Here is a 15,808-nt window from a genome sequence, read left to right as displayed (position 1 = left end):
ATAATAATGTATACATACCGAGTATAAAAAATTCCTAGATAGAGATATACAGTGAAAGTGTGAGGACTTAATGAACTGTTCATCAATAGAGAAAGACCTTTTAGAGGCCCACCGATCTCTCCGTCCCATGAAAATAAAGACTTTGGGGATGGAACGGGTTTTAATCCAATATTGATAACGTAGGGGAGATGTAGAAAGAAAAGTTATTGAAGTATTTAGAGAATGAGGTCCACCTTGTAAGAGGGAACTTGCTAAAATAGAATGAACTATTTTTATAGAACAAATAAAAATTGAAAAAAAAAAACTATTTTATGAGACAAAGATAGTAGTAGTAATAAATATGCAAATTCGGTTCGGGGCAACCAAACGAGCTATGGGTAATTGGTGATTGAGCTCTAGTTAATAAGCCATAAACATGGCCATAATATATTATGTGCGTAAATTTGAGGACATTTATTTATTTAATTTATAGTCCATAGAATTCTTGTTGCCTGCCAAAGGACCACGTCTTCTCCTAATAACCAATAGATATCCCAAGTGGTAATCTTGCAATCTTACAAAAACACACACAATATGTGTTCGCTCGTAACCTCACATTTCCCCTCTTCTCTTTGTCCTCTCCACAAACACACATTAATATTAATATAACTATATATTGAGAGAGTGAGCTTCAAAAAGACATTGAAGAAATAGGTTGAGGATTATATTAATAATAATGGGGTTGAGGGCAGTTCCTCTCTCACCGTCGCAGAATGGTCTAATATTTTCACCAACACATGTACAGCCATATCTTCACTGCAGAAGAAGCTCATTGAAAGTTGGAGTAGTGGTGTTTGCCAAGAAAGTGAATGGTGAAGAAGAAAAAGAAGGAGAAGCCATACCTAAGAGGAAGCAAAATCTATTTGAGAGTGTGACAGAAGCCCTAGACTTCTCGCAGGTTAGATCAGCTCGTGATGCCGAGCTGCTCGAACAAGCCAGACAAGCCACCAAATCTGGAGATCAGATGTCCAGGGAACAGGTATTATTACTATTCCTTCCATTAACTTTTTCAATCCACTTTCTATTACATTTCTTAAAACCCGTGTCAGTTCAAAGTAAGACACATATTAAGGAACGGAGAGAGTATTATTATTAACTCATCCTTAAATTGCCCCGTGCATCTCAATTTTAATACAATTTTTTCATTGAACTAATACTTCTATTCCCTCCATCCACTAGTAAAAGGACATATTCGAGTTGACACAAATTTTAAAATAGTATGTGGGTTGAAAATGTTAGTGAAAGATGAGTTCTATTTTTATACTATTAGTTTTATAATGAAATATGAGTGGAATAAAATTAGTCGAACGTGAGGTCCAATACTAAAAATGGTAAAAAAGTAAATGAGGATTTTATCGGTGGAGGGATGAAAATGCTAACATAACGTTCATTAGTAGACGGATGGAGTATTATAAAACTGATTTTGTGAATTGGTGTTGCAGTATGGAGCACTGAGGAGGAAGATTGGGGGAACATACAAGGATTTCTTCAAATCATATGTGGAAGGTAATTAATTAACCACTCAATCATTGCGTTAGTCCTCATTTACACTGAATTTTTATTCATAAGATAGAGAGAATTGATGAAAATTGGGAAATTGCAGTGGATGGAGAGTACGTGGAAGAGGGATGGGTGGACAAGACTTGCAAAGTTTGCAAGAAAGACACGAGAGGAGAGGCAAGGCAGGTGGACAAGTTAGGGAGATATGTGCATGTTGCTTGCTTGAACAAACCTTCTTCTACTGGAAACTTCTTCACTAAACTCTTCACCGGATAAAATTATAGCAATACAATCCCAGTCGTTATTCTCCATCGTCATTTATTTTCTATACATTTTTCTTAGAATATCATTCGGTTGACATGACTAATTATTATACTCCCTTAGTTCCAACAAAATATAAAATATGATAGACACAAGAATGAAGACAAAATCAGTAAAATAAAAAGAGTAGGAGAAGGATAGTAAAAGTTTAAGGAACTGGCAGCGGAAGCGATGCAATTGCGTTGATTATCATAATTTAACAATTATTAATCGAGCAAATAAATCACATAATAATCAGATCTATTTAGCAGATTATTTAGACAAAATCTATTCGCGTAATTCTCACATGTATCATGCTCATAACTTGAATTAATCATGCTTTAAGAATATTGAAACCTAAAACATGCTTTTCTACGGAGCAAGAATAATATCTAATTAATTCTCCAAAGAATTGATGATGGCTAGCGAGCTTCTCCACGTGACGCTTTGAATACTAGACCACGGATCTTCTCTCTGGTTCCCGAACTGTACTCCGATATCAGTGTGAGCTGATCTCACCAGAATACTAGGACTTAAATAAAGAAGGCTGAAGAAATCTTTTTCCGATTAGAGGAAAAATTCGAAGTCCTCTAAGTAGAGGGGGACGAAATTTTTGTCTAAGAAAAATTATATATTTCTGTCTCCTTTATTCTCCTATTTATATTAAGTTCATTTTGGGCCCAGACAGAGATCTATGGAAGGTTTTGGATATGGGCTCATCCAATTTACTTTTTACTAATTAAATTGAACCCACAATTTAATATAAGCTTTAATTGGAATATTACGAGCAGCCACTACAGAAGTAATATTGAACTCTCCCCATCCAAATCCGAAATTATAAGTAATCTGGGTTTCCGTTTTAACTTTCATTTCCCGCGCTTAAGATAAAAATGTCCATTAATTAACTAATGTCTGTTATGGACTTAATTAATTAATTTCTTATTAATTCCAAAAGTGGACTTAATGAAACGCATATTTATTATTCATAGAGTGATCAAACTCCAACTAGCTAGGTTAGAATAATAAAACCTTGTTTCGCACTCCTCTTGAGGACATTATCAAACGAGACTCACCTCGCGCACGATTCAACATAATAGGAATCCTAGCACCGCTAGATATTAATCATCACTACCCAATATATCAGGATTATTGGGTTATGAAAAATCCGCACTTTTGATAAGTCAAAGTAATGCATAATCAATACCGTATGCTCAATGTTAACCTACATTGATTAAGAAACAAATATTTATCAAGACCTCGCGCTTTCAGTAGATAGCCCAAGGACAAGTCCGTTCAGTGCTATACCACACCAATGTCATCTTATTTATGACTGACATTGCAACCTTTCACGATGGATAGTCTAATTCCATCTAGGTTGTGAAATTCTTCTTTTTCTTTGTTTAGGACTGACTGTGTTACCTTAAAGTGGACGCCGCCAACAACCGGTCTACTAAAACAAAGACTTAGACTTTGTTAAGTTAACTTATACATTTAAACATGCAATTAACATTCATTAAATGTAAAACATAACAACATTATGAAAAAAATAATTTTTTTTATTACTTGAAAAATAAAATAAGAGTTTTACAGTATTCAATCACTCGAAACATGATTTCTAGTATACAAACTCTAACAAAAGTAGTGTTGTGGATAGTGGGACCCACATTATTATTAGTGTTTTGAAGGTGGTAATAAATTGTAAATAACTTGATGTATAAAGGTAATAAATTATGATAACTTTCTATAAATGGAAAGCCCATATTTTTATGAAAGGACGAAAATGGAAAGTGCACATATTTTTATTGGACGGGGGAAGTATGGTTATTCATCTAAAATTGAGTTGTGAGATTATTTTTAATTGGAAGAGATACCTATGACTAATTATCACATAATTATACATCTAGAATTAAATTGTGAGATTTTATCTCATGAACTAAACATAATATATATTTAAGAGTAAACTGCACCAAATGACCCTAACTTTTGCACTTGTTGCATCAGTGATCCTTAACAAAAAAAAAAGCACCTGAAGAGCCTAACGTTAAATATAATCATGAATGAAGTTTTTTTAGCCACTTTTCGGACGAAAATGCCCAAATAGCTTGAAGGGCACTTTTGGCAATTCCTAAATTCGCTGACATATGAATTCTGTCACATTTCTGTCAGCAGCTTCTTAAGTGATTTCCTAATAAGTTCTAGTACTTTATACGTGATTAAAGTTTTGTCAATATTTGTAAAAAAAAATTCTTATGTCCCTCTAGTTATATCATGTAGGAAATTCATTGAGAAACAAAAATATGGAAAAGTGAAGTTATTTATGCAATAAATCCGAATCAATAATGCACAGAATAAAAAATATTTCACATTTAATTAAATGATACAATAATTATTTTATTGAAAACATTGACATTTAAAATATTATTTCATTATATATCATCGAACTAATTTGTTACTCTAAGCCTAACTTTATGACGATTTTTATGATTAATATTTTATTGACGTAATTTTAATTTAGCTCAAATTGAAATTTTTAACATCATATGAACATTCAATCTTTCGATATAAATTTGCATAGTTTCTTGTCATTCATGATTAAATTGAAACGTGAGTAATATTTTGAAAAAAATTCAAGCATGTGATATTAGCTAGTGTTTAATCCTTCAAGATTTTTTTTATTAATAATAGTATTTGAAATAAGACAATATAAATTTATAAATTAATACTGCCAAATTAGGATATTTTTATAATAAATAAAATTGATCCATAAATCAATGTAAATAAAATAAATTACAGGAAATGAAAACACGGAAAAATACAAGAAAATGAGTTTTATAAGGAAGAAATGGTTCATTTTATTATGTTCATATTAATTAATGAAGATAATGATAAATATGTATATTATAAAAAAATTAGAAAGTGTAGATAATGATAAAATTTTAATTACGTATGAAGTACAAAAAACTTATTAGAAAATTACATAAGACATTGCTAACAGAAATGTGGCAAAATCACATGTCAGCAATATAATGGAGTGTCAAAAATGCCCTTTTGGGGCCTGAGGGTGTTTTGGTCCGAAAAACTTTATTCGTAATTATATTTAACGTTAGGCCTCTCTGGTATTATTTTTTTTGTTAGAGGTCATTGGTGCAACAAATGCAAAAGTTAGGGTCATTTGGTACAGTTGACTCTATATTTAAACTATATATACAAACCAATCTTCAATATGCTAAATTAAGTTGCATTTGAGGGGGCGGGTGTGTGTAGTTGCAGTTCAAGGTTATATACTGTCAAAATTATAACAAATACATATGAATTAGAAAATTTCGAAATAAGAGTTCCAACTTGTTTATTTTGTTGAGCTAGAAGAGGGGACAATGCAAATGTCAGGAAACCGATTATCCATCTCTTATATAATGAAATTAACAATCTTGATATCGCAACCAAAGTAAACAATGAATAATATTATTAATTAAAAATATGAATAGAAATATTATAGTACCTGGTAAAAAATATTATCACGGTAATGATGCATATTCGTGATCAACTCCACTCCGTACTTTTTTATGACCACGGCGTAGAATAATTACATAATATCAACTTGTGAAATATGACGCAATTCACAAAATTTAATTGCACGATCAAGTATGACTTCTGAAAGTGCTTCCTTTCGTACGCTCTCTTCATTCTCTTTGTTAAATCGTTGTGGACTGTCCAAGTTGGATCGTCAACCTGAGCAAGTCAGCCTATTTCTGTATGCTACTGCAAAAACGTGGGTGAGTGGATCCAATAAAAGCTCAGGCTGATCAACTCGGTTTACACCGACTCGAGTGAGATAAAACAAGGAACTAAAAGGAGTGTTTTCAAAAACCTTAACCCACAACAACGATCAGAACATTACGACACCAGATCTAAGCAATTAGCATCAATCAAACTCAACCAAACATTATCAGAACAAAATCCAACTCCGAAAACTCCAGATTTAAACCAACATCCATTACAAACTCCATCTTAAACAACAAATCTCCAAACAATTTAAACTAAAACAACAAAAGAACTTCAGATTCAGAGATGGAACATCAACAAACTTGAAAATTACAATTTAACTGAAAGAAAACTTAAAAGTAACAGTGGATTCAATAGAGCATCAAAAAATAAATGGAATACAAAGTAAACAAGTATCAACCCCTGAGACTTAGGAAATTGTTAACGAACAAAAGTTTCTTTTTAAACTAAGCTCTGTTCCTCCAAGACGAGGAAGAAGAGAGTGTGGCCGTGGTAAACTCTGACTCAAGCTGCCGCAACCTCCTTTCTCCATGCTGCTAACTCTGTAGTGTATGTGTGAGAATGTAAAGTGAGTGATGATAGATGATTTTCTTCCACATTTCTTCCTCTATTTATAGGACGTCTTGGGGCACCATCCCTAGGGCAAGATCCTCCTGATTTGGCATTAATGCCCCTTGCTAAAAAGGGCACTCTTTCTTCTCTCTCCCCCGACTCATCCTTTCGCGTCTTTCATTGTGTATCGGGTTCTCTTGATCAGTTTGTTCCGCTACTTAGCATGGCCCGTTCTCTTGATCAGTTCACACTGCTACCCGGCATGGTCATCTTGCTTCCTTGATCAGTTTGCCTCAATTCTTGGTCATTTTCTTGCTTCGATCACTACTCACTACCACTTTGCTGCTTTTCATTTCCTGCACATTTAAACATCCACTTTTTCTAAACATTAAGGCCTCGATTAGTGTAACAACCACCATAAAACCAAGCTTGAAACGAGCCCTATTAAGTACGAGCAATGAATCTTGAAGATCTTGGAAGTGCTAATGGAAGATAGGAAAGCAAACGAGACCAAGATTGGGGTCGTTGAAGCAAGGTTGAACAACCTTGAGGCGGAAATGAACACCATTGCCTTTACTGTCTTGATCATAAAAACTCAAATGGATCAAGTCCAGAAGAAGATAGAGGTGGAAATAGCGAAGACAGCAGCACGGGTTGCTGATATCGACAAGATGTGGGTTTCCAAGAAGCCAAAGGATGAAGCCAACACCTCTGGGACAAAATTTGGGGACTTCCCAGCGGACTGCTGGACAAACCACAGCGGGCCGCTGGAAAAGAGGCAGTAGCAGCCGAATCTAAACAGCCTGTGCAGCACAATGGGATTGTTTTCCCCTTTCAGCCCAAAAAGAAGTTTAAGCATGAAGAGCAATTTAAACACTTCTTAAATATATTTTGTAAAGTTCATACTAACCTTCCTATTGTTGACACATTGCAGAAAATCTCTAGGTAAGCAAAACTGTTGAGCAAGACAGTGATGAGGAAATAAAAGCTAAAGAAGACTGATCTTAAGTTACCTCTCCACTGCAGCGAGATTATCTAGAAGTAGAGGGTCGTGAAGTAGAGAGATCTCGGTCAATTCATTATTAGGTGCTCTATTGGAGATGGCAAAGTGGATAAAACCTCTGCGACGCCGACTTAGGAGCTAGCATAAACATCATGCCTTTGAAGTACTATAAAAAGCTGAATATCAGGCCACTCAAATCAACCAATATACAAAATTAATATTCCCTCCATCCCAAGGAAGGTGACCCCTTCCTTAAGCGACACTAGATTTTATGCAACTTTATCTTGTGTGTTAAGTGAAAAGAGTAAAGTAATAAATAAGGAATAAAATAAAGATAAAAGGTTTCTATTTTTAGTAATAAATCATTTTAATTTAAACAACTAATAAAAAAATGAGCATCTTCAGTGAAACGGAAGAGTACTAGTTTCACAAATCTCATGCACGATGGAGCAATACACAAATTAACAGAATTGGAGGGTCCTAAAAGAAATGCCACCCATTTTCGATTTCTTGACTTTCAGTTTCAAGCTTACGCTTTTAGACAAACTCCCAATCCCCCAATTTCCCATCCATGATTTCCCCTTTGTCGTTGAAAGATCACTATATCATTTATGGTCAGAATGGTAATCATCGATAAATCTCGTGTAGAATCATTCATTTCAATATTCGTTACTGTTCATCCCCACGAGACCTCTGCATTGATCTCTTCAACCTCCTCATTTTTCTTTGTAAGTCTTGCTCAACAAAAGATTTGAACTTTTTCTTATGCTTGGTGGGTAACGGGTTTTTGAAAATTTCCAGATATTGAGTGCGTATTTCGTGGTCCTTCCGTTACGGGATGAAGGTGCGATATCGCTGGGTTTGGGTAATCTCCCGAATCTCTTCGTCGGATCACTGCTGCTCACCTTGGTTGCTGCGCCCCTTTCCACCCTCGTGTTTTCTCTGCCGAATCTCTCCAAAGGAAAAGTATGAATTGTTTTGGTAATCTACCTAATTTCAGCTAGCTGTTTGGGAAGAAAAAGGGCCTACCTTTTCTTGTTATCCAATTGGTAGCATATTTGTTCTGCTAGGATTTAAATTTTGATGTTATGGTTCTTGAATTATTTGAGTTTGAGAATTCGGCTAATTCTTTGGTCGAAGGTGAGGTCGATTTTAGTTTTAGTTTTCGGACAAATTAGGGAAGATAAGAATGTTGTTAGTGACTTATTGCTAGTTGAGTGGTTGGTTTAGGAAACCATCAAAACTAGTGGATGATTCTGCCCTGTGGAAAGACGTGGTGTTTAGAAATGGAAGGATGAACATAGTCACAACCCGGCTGTGTTATGATCTGTAACCTTATTATTGTCAATGACTCAACAGACTTCAGTTCATATTTGAAATTCAATGTTGCTTGTATCAATGTATGCCTGTTTTCACTATTGATTGTGAAGTGCAATAGAAGTGTTGTGATACTTTAACCATTGCAGTTCTTATTGTCAAATATTATTGGTAAAAAGTTATGTAATTTATATCTCTATCGTGATTATCCCTATCATAATGGCAGAAGGAACTAGGAAGTAGGAAGAAGTTTAGTCTTTTCTATTGTTGTGCCTGTGCTACAGCCTTGCACTGTTTTAGCTTTCTATTAACCTAGAGGAATCCAAAATGATAAACTTTATGTGTTGAGGTTGCAAAGGGGATTTTGGGAGGGAGAGGATTGGATTCAACTCCCTCCTTTTGTTTAGAATAAAGATAGAGTGGGTTGAAGGAGGTCTAAGGCAACATAACGTATAATTTTTACTCCCTCGTAATTGAACTTGTTCCTGAGGTTGTGAAGCCGAAATAAGGAATCTTTCTGTTTCACTCATCTCACTGATATGAATCGCTTCTAGAGAAAGTTAGAAACCAATCTCTGCTGTCTCACTTCAATTCTCAGACCCTTCTTCCGTAATTCGTGCTACCAAACAAAAAACGCGCTAACTTTTCGTACCTTCCATATCCTAAACAAATCGAGGGATGTGAACTCAGCTTTCCATCTTTACTCCTCACGACGTATGCATGAGATGTTCAAAGGAAAATGTTGACTAGGGTGTTTGAGGGTGTGTTGTTCACATCCAAGGATGCTTCAGGGAATGAATAGCCGAAAGATGACAAAATGCAAGAAGAAAAAGGGCTTGATATTTTAGCCTGTACTTGGATACATGTTCCGTGGCCAACAAGTCGTGTCTTCTGTTTTACTTACGAGGATGGAGGGCCTTCTGTCAGTTGTGGAGCATCAGATGGGCCATGAAGAAGGCCACACATGAGCTGGAATGAGAGAAGAGAGACGTGACCAAGTGGGAGTAAGAAAGTATGAAGAGAACATATGAAGTATTGGAGTTATTAGTACTTTCGAGTCTTTTAATTAAGTGAAACTTAATCCTTGATTGTTTGAGTTTATCTTGTAAAAGCTGACTCCTTTGGTGGTTCAGTTCGTTAGACAAGATAATAGTGAAATACAATATGAGATAAGCCACAATAGGATTTGTCTAAGATTAAATTAGTCATAAGGCTGAAGGTGAGATGATGAATCATGAGATCAATTAAACTTATCCTTAGTTTGTGCCTTTTTCTTTCAATTATTTTATTCTAAGCTACTTTGTCAATTTATATCTTGGAAAGTCATGCATTTGCCACTAAGATCAATTTCTTCTCCTACTTCAGGCTTTATTCTTGATACACCGGTTTTTTAGCTTCTCTCTTGTTATATTCTTTGTTCTATGGAATTTTTCTATACCTGGAAGTTCACCATTTAAAGCCAAGGTAAAGAGCATAGCAGTCTCATTCTTCAACAGTTGTTTTGTTCACATCTCTTGTGGGATTATGATAAGTTATCTGCTTACGTAGGAAACGCTTCCAGTGAAAACCATTTTAAAGGATAAGATGAAGGTTGCAGTCGATGAAACCATTACATCTAATTCAGGTGGCTGGGAAAGCCACGGGTGGTTTTACATTTCAGTGAGGATTGCCATGTTTCTTTGGGTATAATGGAGTTCACCTCACAACTATGAAATTTAGATTGTCCTCAGTTATAATTTTCATTATATCGTCTCCACTTATTTCTCCTGTAATATTTTGTTTTATCATCTGTTTCAACAGGTTGCACTTCTTAATCTTATAACTATCTCTTCAACGTGGGCGAGAGTAATTGATGTGATGGATAGTGAGGTTGGTGTGCTTCAGTATGTCTGCTGGAATCTAACCTACTATTTTAATTATATCCTCACAAAGAGCACTAGCGAATCCTTTTATCCCAAGTTCATAACCATAACACTTAGGATGCCAGTCTTTACTTACTTAATCTTGTTCGGAGGTCCTTCTCGGCATTTTCACTCTGTAACCACTTGATTTCAGTCAGGGTCAAGATTGTTTGGGTTTATTGGTGCTGGTGCTACGCTAGGTCAGCTCTTTGGTTCACTCTTTGCTACAGGAATGGCATGGGTTGGCCCGTGTATGACTCTTCTTTGTCTACATCTCTCTGTCTCTCTCTTTGTTATTTCGTTTGTTCTCTGACTCTGGAGTTGGTTCATTTAGATTTGCTTCTTGTTTCTGCTCTCTTGTTGGAATTTGCTGCGCAGTCTTCGGTAGGGATCAACAAGGATGTTTCCCAGCATCCAGAAGAATTGTCTCCCTTAAGGTATTATTTCTTATGTTTTCTGCTTCTTTCCCTACCTTATTGACTGACTTCTACAACCTATTTGTCATACTTAATAAGTTCTGGCATATTTTAGTAGATAAGAGTGTTTCTTCCTCAATTTTTATCTCTTTTTTCCAAAAAAAGAATATCTGGTCATTGACTTGACTGTATCTATTTTAATTCCTGTTGATTCTTTGCGTTAGTACCATCTCTTGTGATTGGATCACACGATTTATTTGGAATGCTCAATGTTGCTAAATAATATCCATTTTTTGCCTGAAGATGATTAACCCTGAAGTATAAACTGTCGTACTACTATTTAGTTCGCATGAATGAAATATCTTCAATATATAATTTCATGAAGTTTTTCATAAATATCCCTATATTTTGTTCATTAGACATTGATTATTTACTATACCTCATGTATTTTGTAAACCATGACCTTGTTAATCACAAGCATTTATTTTACCGATGAAGGAACTTTATATTTCCAAACCTTATGTTTCTTCAATTTACTTATTGTGGCATGTAGAAAAGCTGATAATGATCATATAAGTGAGTCTGATGGAAAGAGTGAAATGGCTCTACAAGCATCTTCTCCCAGAACCTCTACTTCCAAAGTAAAACCACAAATCTGGGTTATATTGGAGGGTCTGCAGCTTATATTATCATCGACCTATTTATTACAAGTTGCACTATTCCTTTGGCTAAGTGCATTGGTGTCCTCTTTCTTCTACTTCCAGGTGAGAAGACGTGTGTTCATCAGAGACTTCAATGGTTTGTTGCAGAGTTGTCTTTGATAATTTTTCTTATTAATCCCGTATCTCTTATTTGATTATTCTTGATCATGTCTTGCCTAGTCTCTTGATTGACTTTTGATGATGCAAGCATTGAAACTTGACAAGTTGCAAATAGGACTTGGATGCCATTCTATTATTCCACAAGATCAGATTTCATAACTTTATTCTTCTAATGCTATAGATTTTGTTTCATGCATTTGAATAAACTTGTCTATGAATCAATCCAAGAAAATAGTTAAGAGAGAGAATACTGGAAAAGAAAACTTGTGTATTTGCTTAGTTTTCAAGAAGTGCATTCTGTTAAGAATAAGTTAGTACCAAATTATCTGAATAATCATTTTCCAGATGACAACTGTATGTTAAGAAAGAGGGTTTCTGCAGAATTGCATATTGTAAGACAAGGATTTCAAATCTATAAGTATCATAACTTTTGTAATTGAGAATATGCATCATTAACTCGACATTTTCAGGCTTCAGTATGTTGATAAATCATTTTTGCTTGGAACTGGATTTGTTGTTAGTTGGTTTCTTTGTTAAAGCTGCCTTCTCGTCAAATTGATGCAGAAAGTGACTGTTATTGCGAGCACGGTTACAAGTCCTGTTGGTAGAAGGAAATTGTTTGCACAAATCAACAGCTTTATTGCTGTTTTCATCCTTGGCGGACAACTAACTCTTACGGTATGGATACATTCGCATATTACTTTTTATTGTGAGCATTCATTGAGGTCCATGGTTTTTCTCCAATCATTTCAATAAACAAGGATCTCGGTGCCTTATGTAAATCTGAATGCTCTATCTGCATAGGGGCATATCCTCACCATTGCTGGGGTTACGGCAGCAATTTGTTCTGCGCCACTCGTTGGGTTTGTAAATCTGATTGCTCTATCTGTATGGCCATCATGGATAGCAGTTGCCATATCAGAAACTCTACGGAAGGTTCAATTGCTTTACTTTTTACCTTACGTCACCCAGTCTCTAATAACCTGTTACCGTGTCTGTTAGGCCAGAGACGTAACAAATTGATATAGCCCTTTTGTTGCGTCAGGTGGTAATATACGTTGTCACTAGGCCAGGGAGAGAGCTGTTATTCACGGTTGTTACACAAGACGAGAAGTACAAAGCAAAGGTGCGCGTATATCATTTTATTACATGGCATCTCTAGTTATAAGGTTACGTCTCACCAAAATTATCATCACAGGTATGCATAGATGTAATCGTCCAAAGGCTTGGAGACGCCACTGCAGCCGGGATGTACAAGCTCTTGTCAGGCAGTTTAAACGGCAGTGCCTCTACTACCTCCCTTTACGCGTTGCCTGTACGTTATTACTCCCCCGACCTTCATGCATTCTTAAACCTTCATCGCGTGGCTGTATACAGGCTAATAGCTGGTCTGCTTTGCTTCTGCTTATCAGGTGTGTTTCATATGGTTGGCAACAGCATTCCTTTTAGGACGACGACAACAACAACTAGCAAAGCTTAGATCATCTCAACGATCGGAAACGTCATCAAGATGATGTTTTACAGGTTCTTGTAGCAATACATACACATCAGAAGCAAGGCAAAAATATGGTTGCCAAATCGTTGGCCATTGCCATTGCCATTGCCATTGCCAAATATATTAGCTGATTTATCAATTTTCACCTTGAAATTCATGTTTTTATAAACATGTAATGAGATTACGACTTGTATCTTGGAACTATGAAATTTATATCAAAATCGACAAGTTTTATGGCTGGTGCCCATTTCCTTCCGTCAAACTCGGCATGAGTTATGAGAAATGTTAAAAAAAGAGATTTGAAAAAGTTAGTGAAATATGGTTCTTATTTTTATATACTTCCTCCGGTCCCATAACAATAATGACACTTTTTTTTCACCCATCCAATAAAAAATGCATTATCTATATACATCAATTTATTTACAACTTATATCACTAGGGCCTATTATTAACCATTAATAATAATGTAGGTTTCACTATTCACTAACACTATTTTAACTACTCTTCTTCTCATCTCTCTTACTTTATCAATTATGTCCATTAATAATTTCCGTGTCATTCCAAATGTCCTTATATTTTTGGGATATATGAAGTATTAGTTTTATAATAGAATATGAGTGTAATAAGTTAGTGGAATGTGAGTTCCGCTTACCAAAAAGGAAGAAAAAAACAAAGTGGACAATATATCGTGGACGGTCGAAATGGTAAAAATGGACAATATTTGTTAGACGGATGAAGTACTAATTTGCTAAAGGGTTATTTGCCTAGAAATACATGAACTTTGAGGTTTTTTTTATTTTCCCCCTAAATTTTATAATTTGAATATAAATGCATGAACTTTTAATGTTTCTGATTGTCCCCAATATCCAAAATCAAAATACATGTGGCAAATTAAAGCTTATGTGTCAATCAAAACAACACCAACATATTTATATTAACTAATAAAATAAAAAAATTTAAATTCCACATCAGCACGACCACACCTTCCGAGTCTTTCTTGTGCATCTCCATCAGCTGTCTCCTTGTTCAGATCGAAGCTCGCGCCTTCATCCTCAACTCCTGCACGCTCCTCCGCAAGCTCCTTCAAAAACCTCCACAACTTGCAGTGCGCCATGGCAATCGCCGCCGACGCGCACCCCGACAACATTGCAATGGGGATGACGATGCGAAGAGGATCGTGAGGAATTCACCGTGGAAGAGGAAGAGTTGAGTGCAAAGGTGGAAGATCTCTCGCCGGATCGAGTCCATTCGCGATTCCTTTCTCGACATTCTCCTTCCAAACAAATCCTCATCCCTGCCACCAGCGGATGGCTCCTCATCGCCGCCGTACAAGCCGATCTGTGGCGCTGTTCCTCGTCCACCACGTGAGCGTCTTTACCTTCCGCCATTGATGTAATCTTCCACCAAGATGGAGAGGCGGCAGGTTGGAACTCGAGACATGAACACCTCTGGCGTTATCCCGACGGCAGCGGGCAGAGCCTTGACGAAGAGGTCGACAAAAAAAGCAAGAAGGGTGAAAGATGGCTGATGTGGATTTTAAATTTATTATTTTTTAATTAATATAAATATGTTGGTATAAATTTAATTGCCACGTAGACTTTAATTTGCCGCATGTGTTTTGATTTTAGATTTTGGGGAAAAATCAAAATTATCAAAAGTTTATGTATTTATATTCAAATTTTAAAATTTTAGGAAAAAATAAAAAACAAATTCAAAGTTCATGTATTTATAGGCTAAAAACCCTTTGCTAAATAGAGCCTTATAAATCTTTCCTTTCTCGTTCTAATTCTTTTAAGGGAAAATCCTTTATCATTCTCAATCACTTTTAGAAACAACTATGTGGATTGGACTGCATAATATATATCCGTTGTTGGTTAAAGATAATATGATTCCAAAATCAATCTAACCTTACTCATTTTTCTTTTTTTTTCAAGAGCAAATCCTTTACGGTGGAGGAAAGCGGAATGAAACCATAGTTGAGCACCAAAGGAGGAGAGAGGAAACCATAGTGGGTATTATGACAATGTAGTCCATCATCCATAAATAGTTAATTAATTTATTTCTTTTTTCGTCTAATTACATTGAATTCGTAGGGAGAAATGAAAACGAAGAAACATAGTCTACCATGATCCTGGGGGTTTACAAACATTACTTGAAAACGACGGAAAATAAAATGCATTCACAGGACAATTGTCCCCTCTATCCATAAATAATAGCCGCATTTGTGAACGGCACGAGCTTTCATACATCCATGACCTCCATAGTTGAGCATGAAAGGAGGAGAGAGGAACCATATAGTGTACACATGTGTAGTATGACAATGTAGTCCATAATGAGTTAGTTTATTTGTTTCTTTTTTCAGTCTAATTACATAGAGTTGACGAGAGAGAAATGACATCAAAATATCATAATCTTCCAACATCAACCCTCATTGATTTACAAATATTAATTGAAAATGACGGAAAATACATTGCATCCACGACATCGATAGACCATAAATATATGGAATGTAATTAAATGCAAACTCTAAATATTTTACAAACTTCAAACTATAATCTGAACTGTTAAAAAATGTCAACAAATACAAAATAATAGCAACAGAAATATCAACACAATGTCAATGATTGACACCGTGTTGACATTGTTTTGATATTATGTTAAAATTGTTAATCTTAACATTT

The 15,808-nt window shown here is 35.5% G+C and overlaps 2 protein-coding genes across 4 annotated transcripts; both read left to right on the top strand.

Annotated features, from left to right (window-relative positions):
* Positions 1 to 589: 589 nt before the first annotated feature.
* Positions 590 to 1,850, top strand: LOC125187844. Its single transcript, XM_048084492.1, has 3 exons — positions 590 to 1,018; positions 1,482 to 1,545; positions 1,643 to 1,850. The coding sequence occupies exons 1-3, from the start codon at positions 716 to 718 to the stop codon at positions 1,813 to 1,815; spliced, it is 540 nt and encodes a 179-aa protein (XP_047940449.1). The 5' UTR covers positions 590 to 715; the 3' UTR covers positions 1,816 to 1,850.
* Positions 1,851 to 7,673: 5,823 nt separating this feature from the next.
* On the top strand, positions 7,674 to 13,366 carry LOC125190957. Of its 3 annotated transcripts, none has more exons than XM_048088389.1 (13): positions 7,679 to 7,905; positions 7,979 to 8,143; positions 9,860 to 9,958; positions 10,043 to 10,177; positions 10,295 to 10,363; positions 10,550 to 10,646; positions 10,730 to 10,832; positions 11,365 to 11,575; positions 12,197 to 12,310; positions 12,437 to 12,568; positions 12,678 to 12,758; positions 12,831 to 12,947; positions 13,045 to 13,366. In XM_048088389.1, exons 1-13 carry the CDS (start codon positions 7,789 to 7,791, stop codon positions 13,144 to 13,146), a joined length of 1,542 nt encoding a protein of 513 aa, XP_047944346.1. In that variant the 5' UTR covers positions 7,679 to 7,788; the 3' UTR covers positions 13,147 to 13,366. The 3 variants fall into 3 exon arrangements, 2 of the variants coding, with proteins under 2 accessions (XP_047944346.1, XP_047944347.1); XM_048088390.1 differs by having other exon boundaries at positions 7,682 to 7,905; positions 7,979 to 8,158; XR_007171004.1 differs by lacking the exon at positions 13,045 to 13,366 and having other exon boundaries at positions 7,674 to 7,905; positions 12,661 to 12,758; positions 12,831 to 12,897.
* Positions 13,367 to 15,808: the final 2,442 nt, after the last annotated feature.

This window comes from Salvia hispanica, chromosome 5 (assembly GCF_023119035.1).
Source record: "Salvia hispanica cultivar TCC Black 2014 chromosome 5, UniMelb_Shisp_WGS_1.0, whole genome shotgun sequence".
Lineage (NCBI taxonomy): Eukaryota > Viridiplantae > Streptophyta > Magnoliopsida > Lamiales > Lamiaceae > Salvia > Salvia hispanica.
This window is presented reverse-complemented; position numbering and strand designations above follow the sequence as displayed.

What these genes read in the sequence shown, in the direction of transcription:
- LOC125187844 (XM_048084492.1), top strand. Translation starts at nt 716, where the DNA reads ATGGGGTTGAGGGCAGTTCCTCTCTCACCGTCGCAGAATGGTCTAATA. An exon ending in ATCAGATGTCCAGGGAACAG is followed by an intron (nt 1,019 to 1,481) that starts GTATTATTACTA and finishes TTGGTGTTGCAG; the next exon opens with TATGGAGCACTGAGGAGGAA. An exon ending in CTTCAAATCATATGTGGAAG is followed by an intron (nt 1,546 to 1,642) that starts GTAATTAATTAA and finishes GGGAAATTGCAG; the next exon opens with TGGATGGAGAGTACGTGGAA.
- LOC125190957 (XM_048088389.1), top strand. Translation starts at nt 7,789, where the DNA reads ATGGTCAGAATGGTAATCATCGATAAATCTCGTGTAGAATCATTCATT. An exon ending in TTGATGTGATGGATAGTGAG is followed by an intron (nt 10,364 to 10,549) that starts GTTGGTGTGCTT and finishes ACTTGATTTCAG; the next exon opens with TCAGGGTCAAGATTGTTTGG. An exon ending in TATCAGAAACTCTACGGAAG is followed by an intron (nt 12,569 to 12,677) that starts GTTCAATTGCTT and finishes TTGTTGCGTCAG; the next exon opens with GTGGTAATATACGTTGTCAC.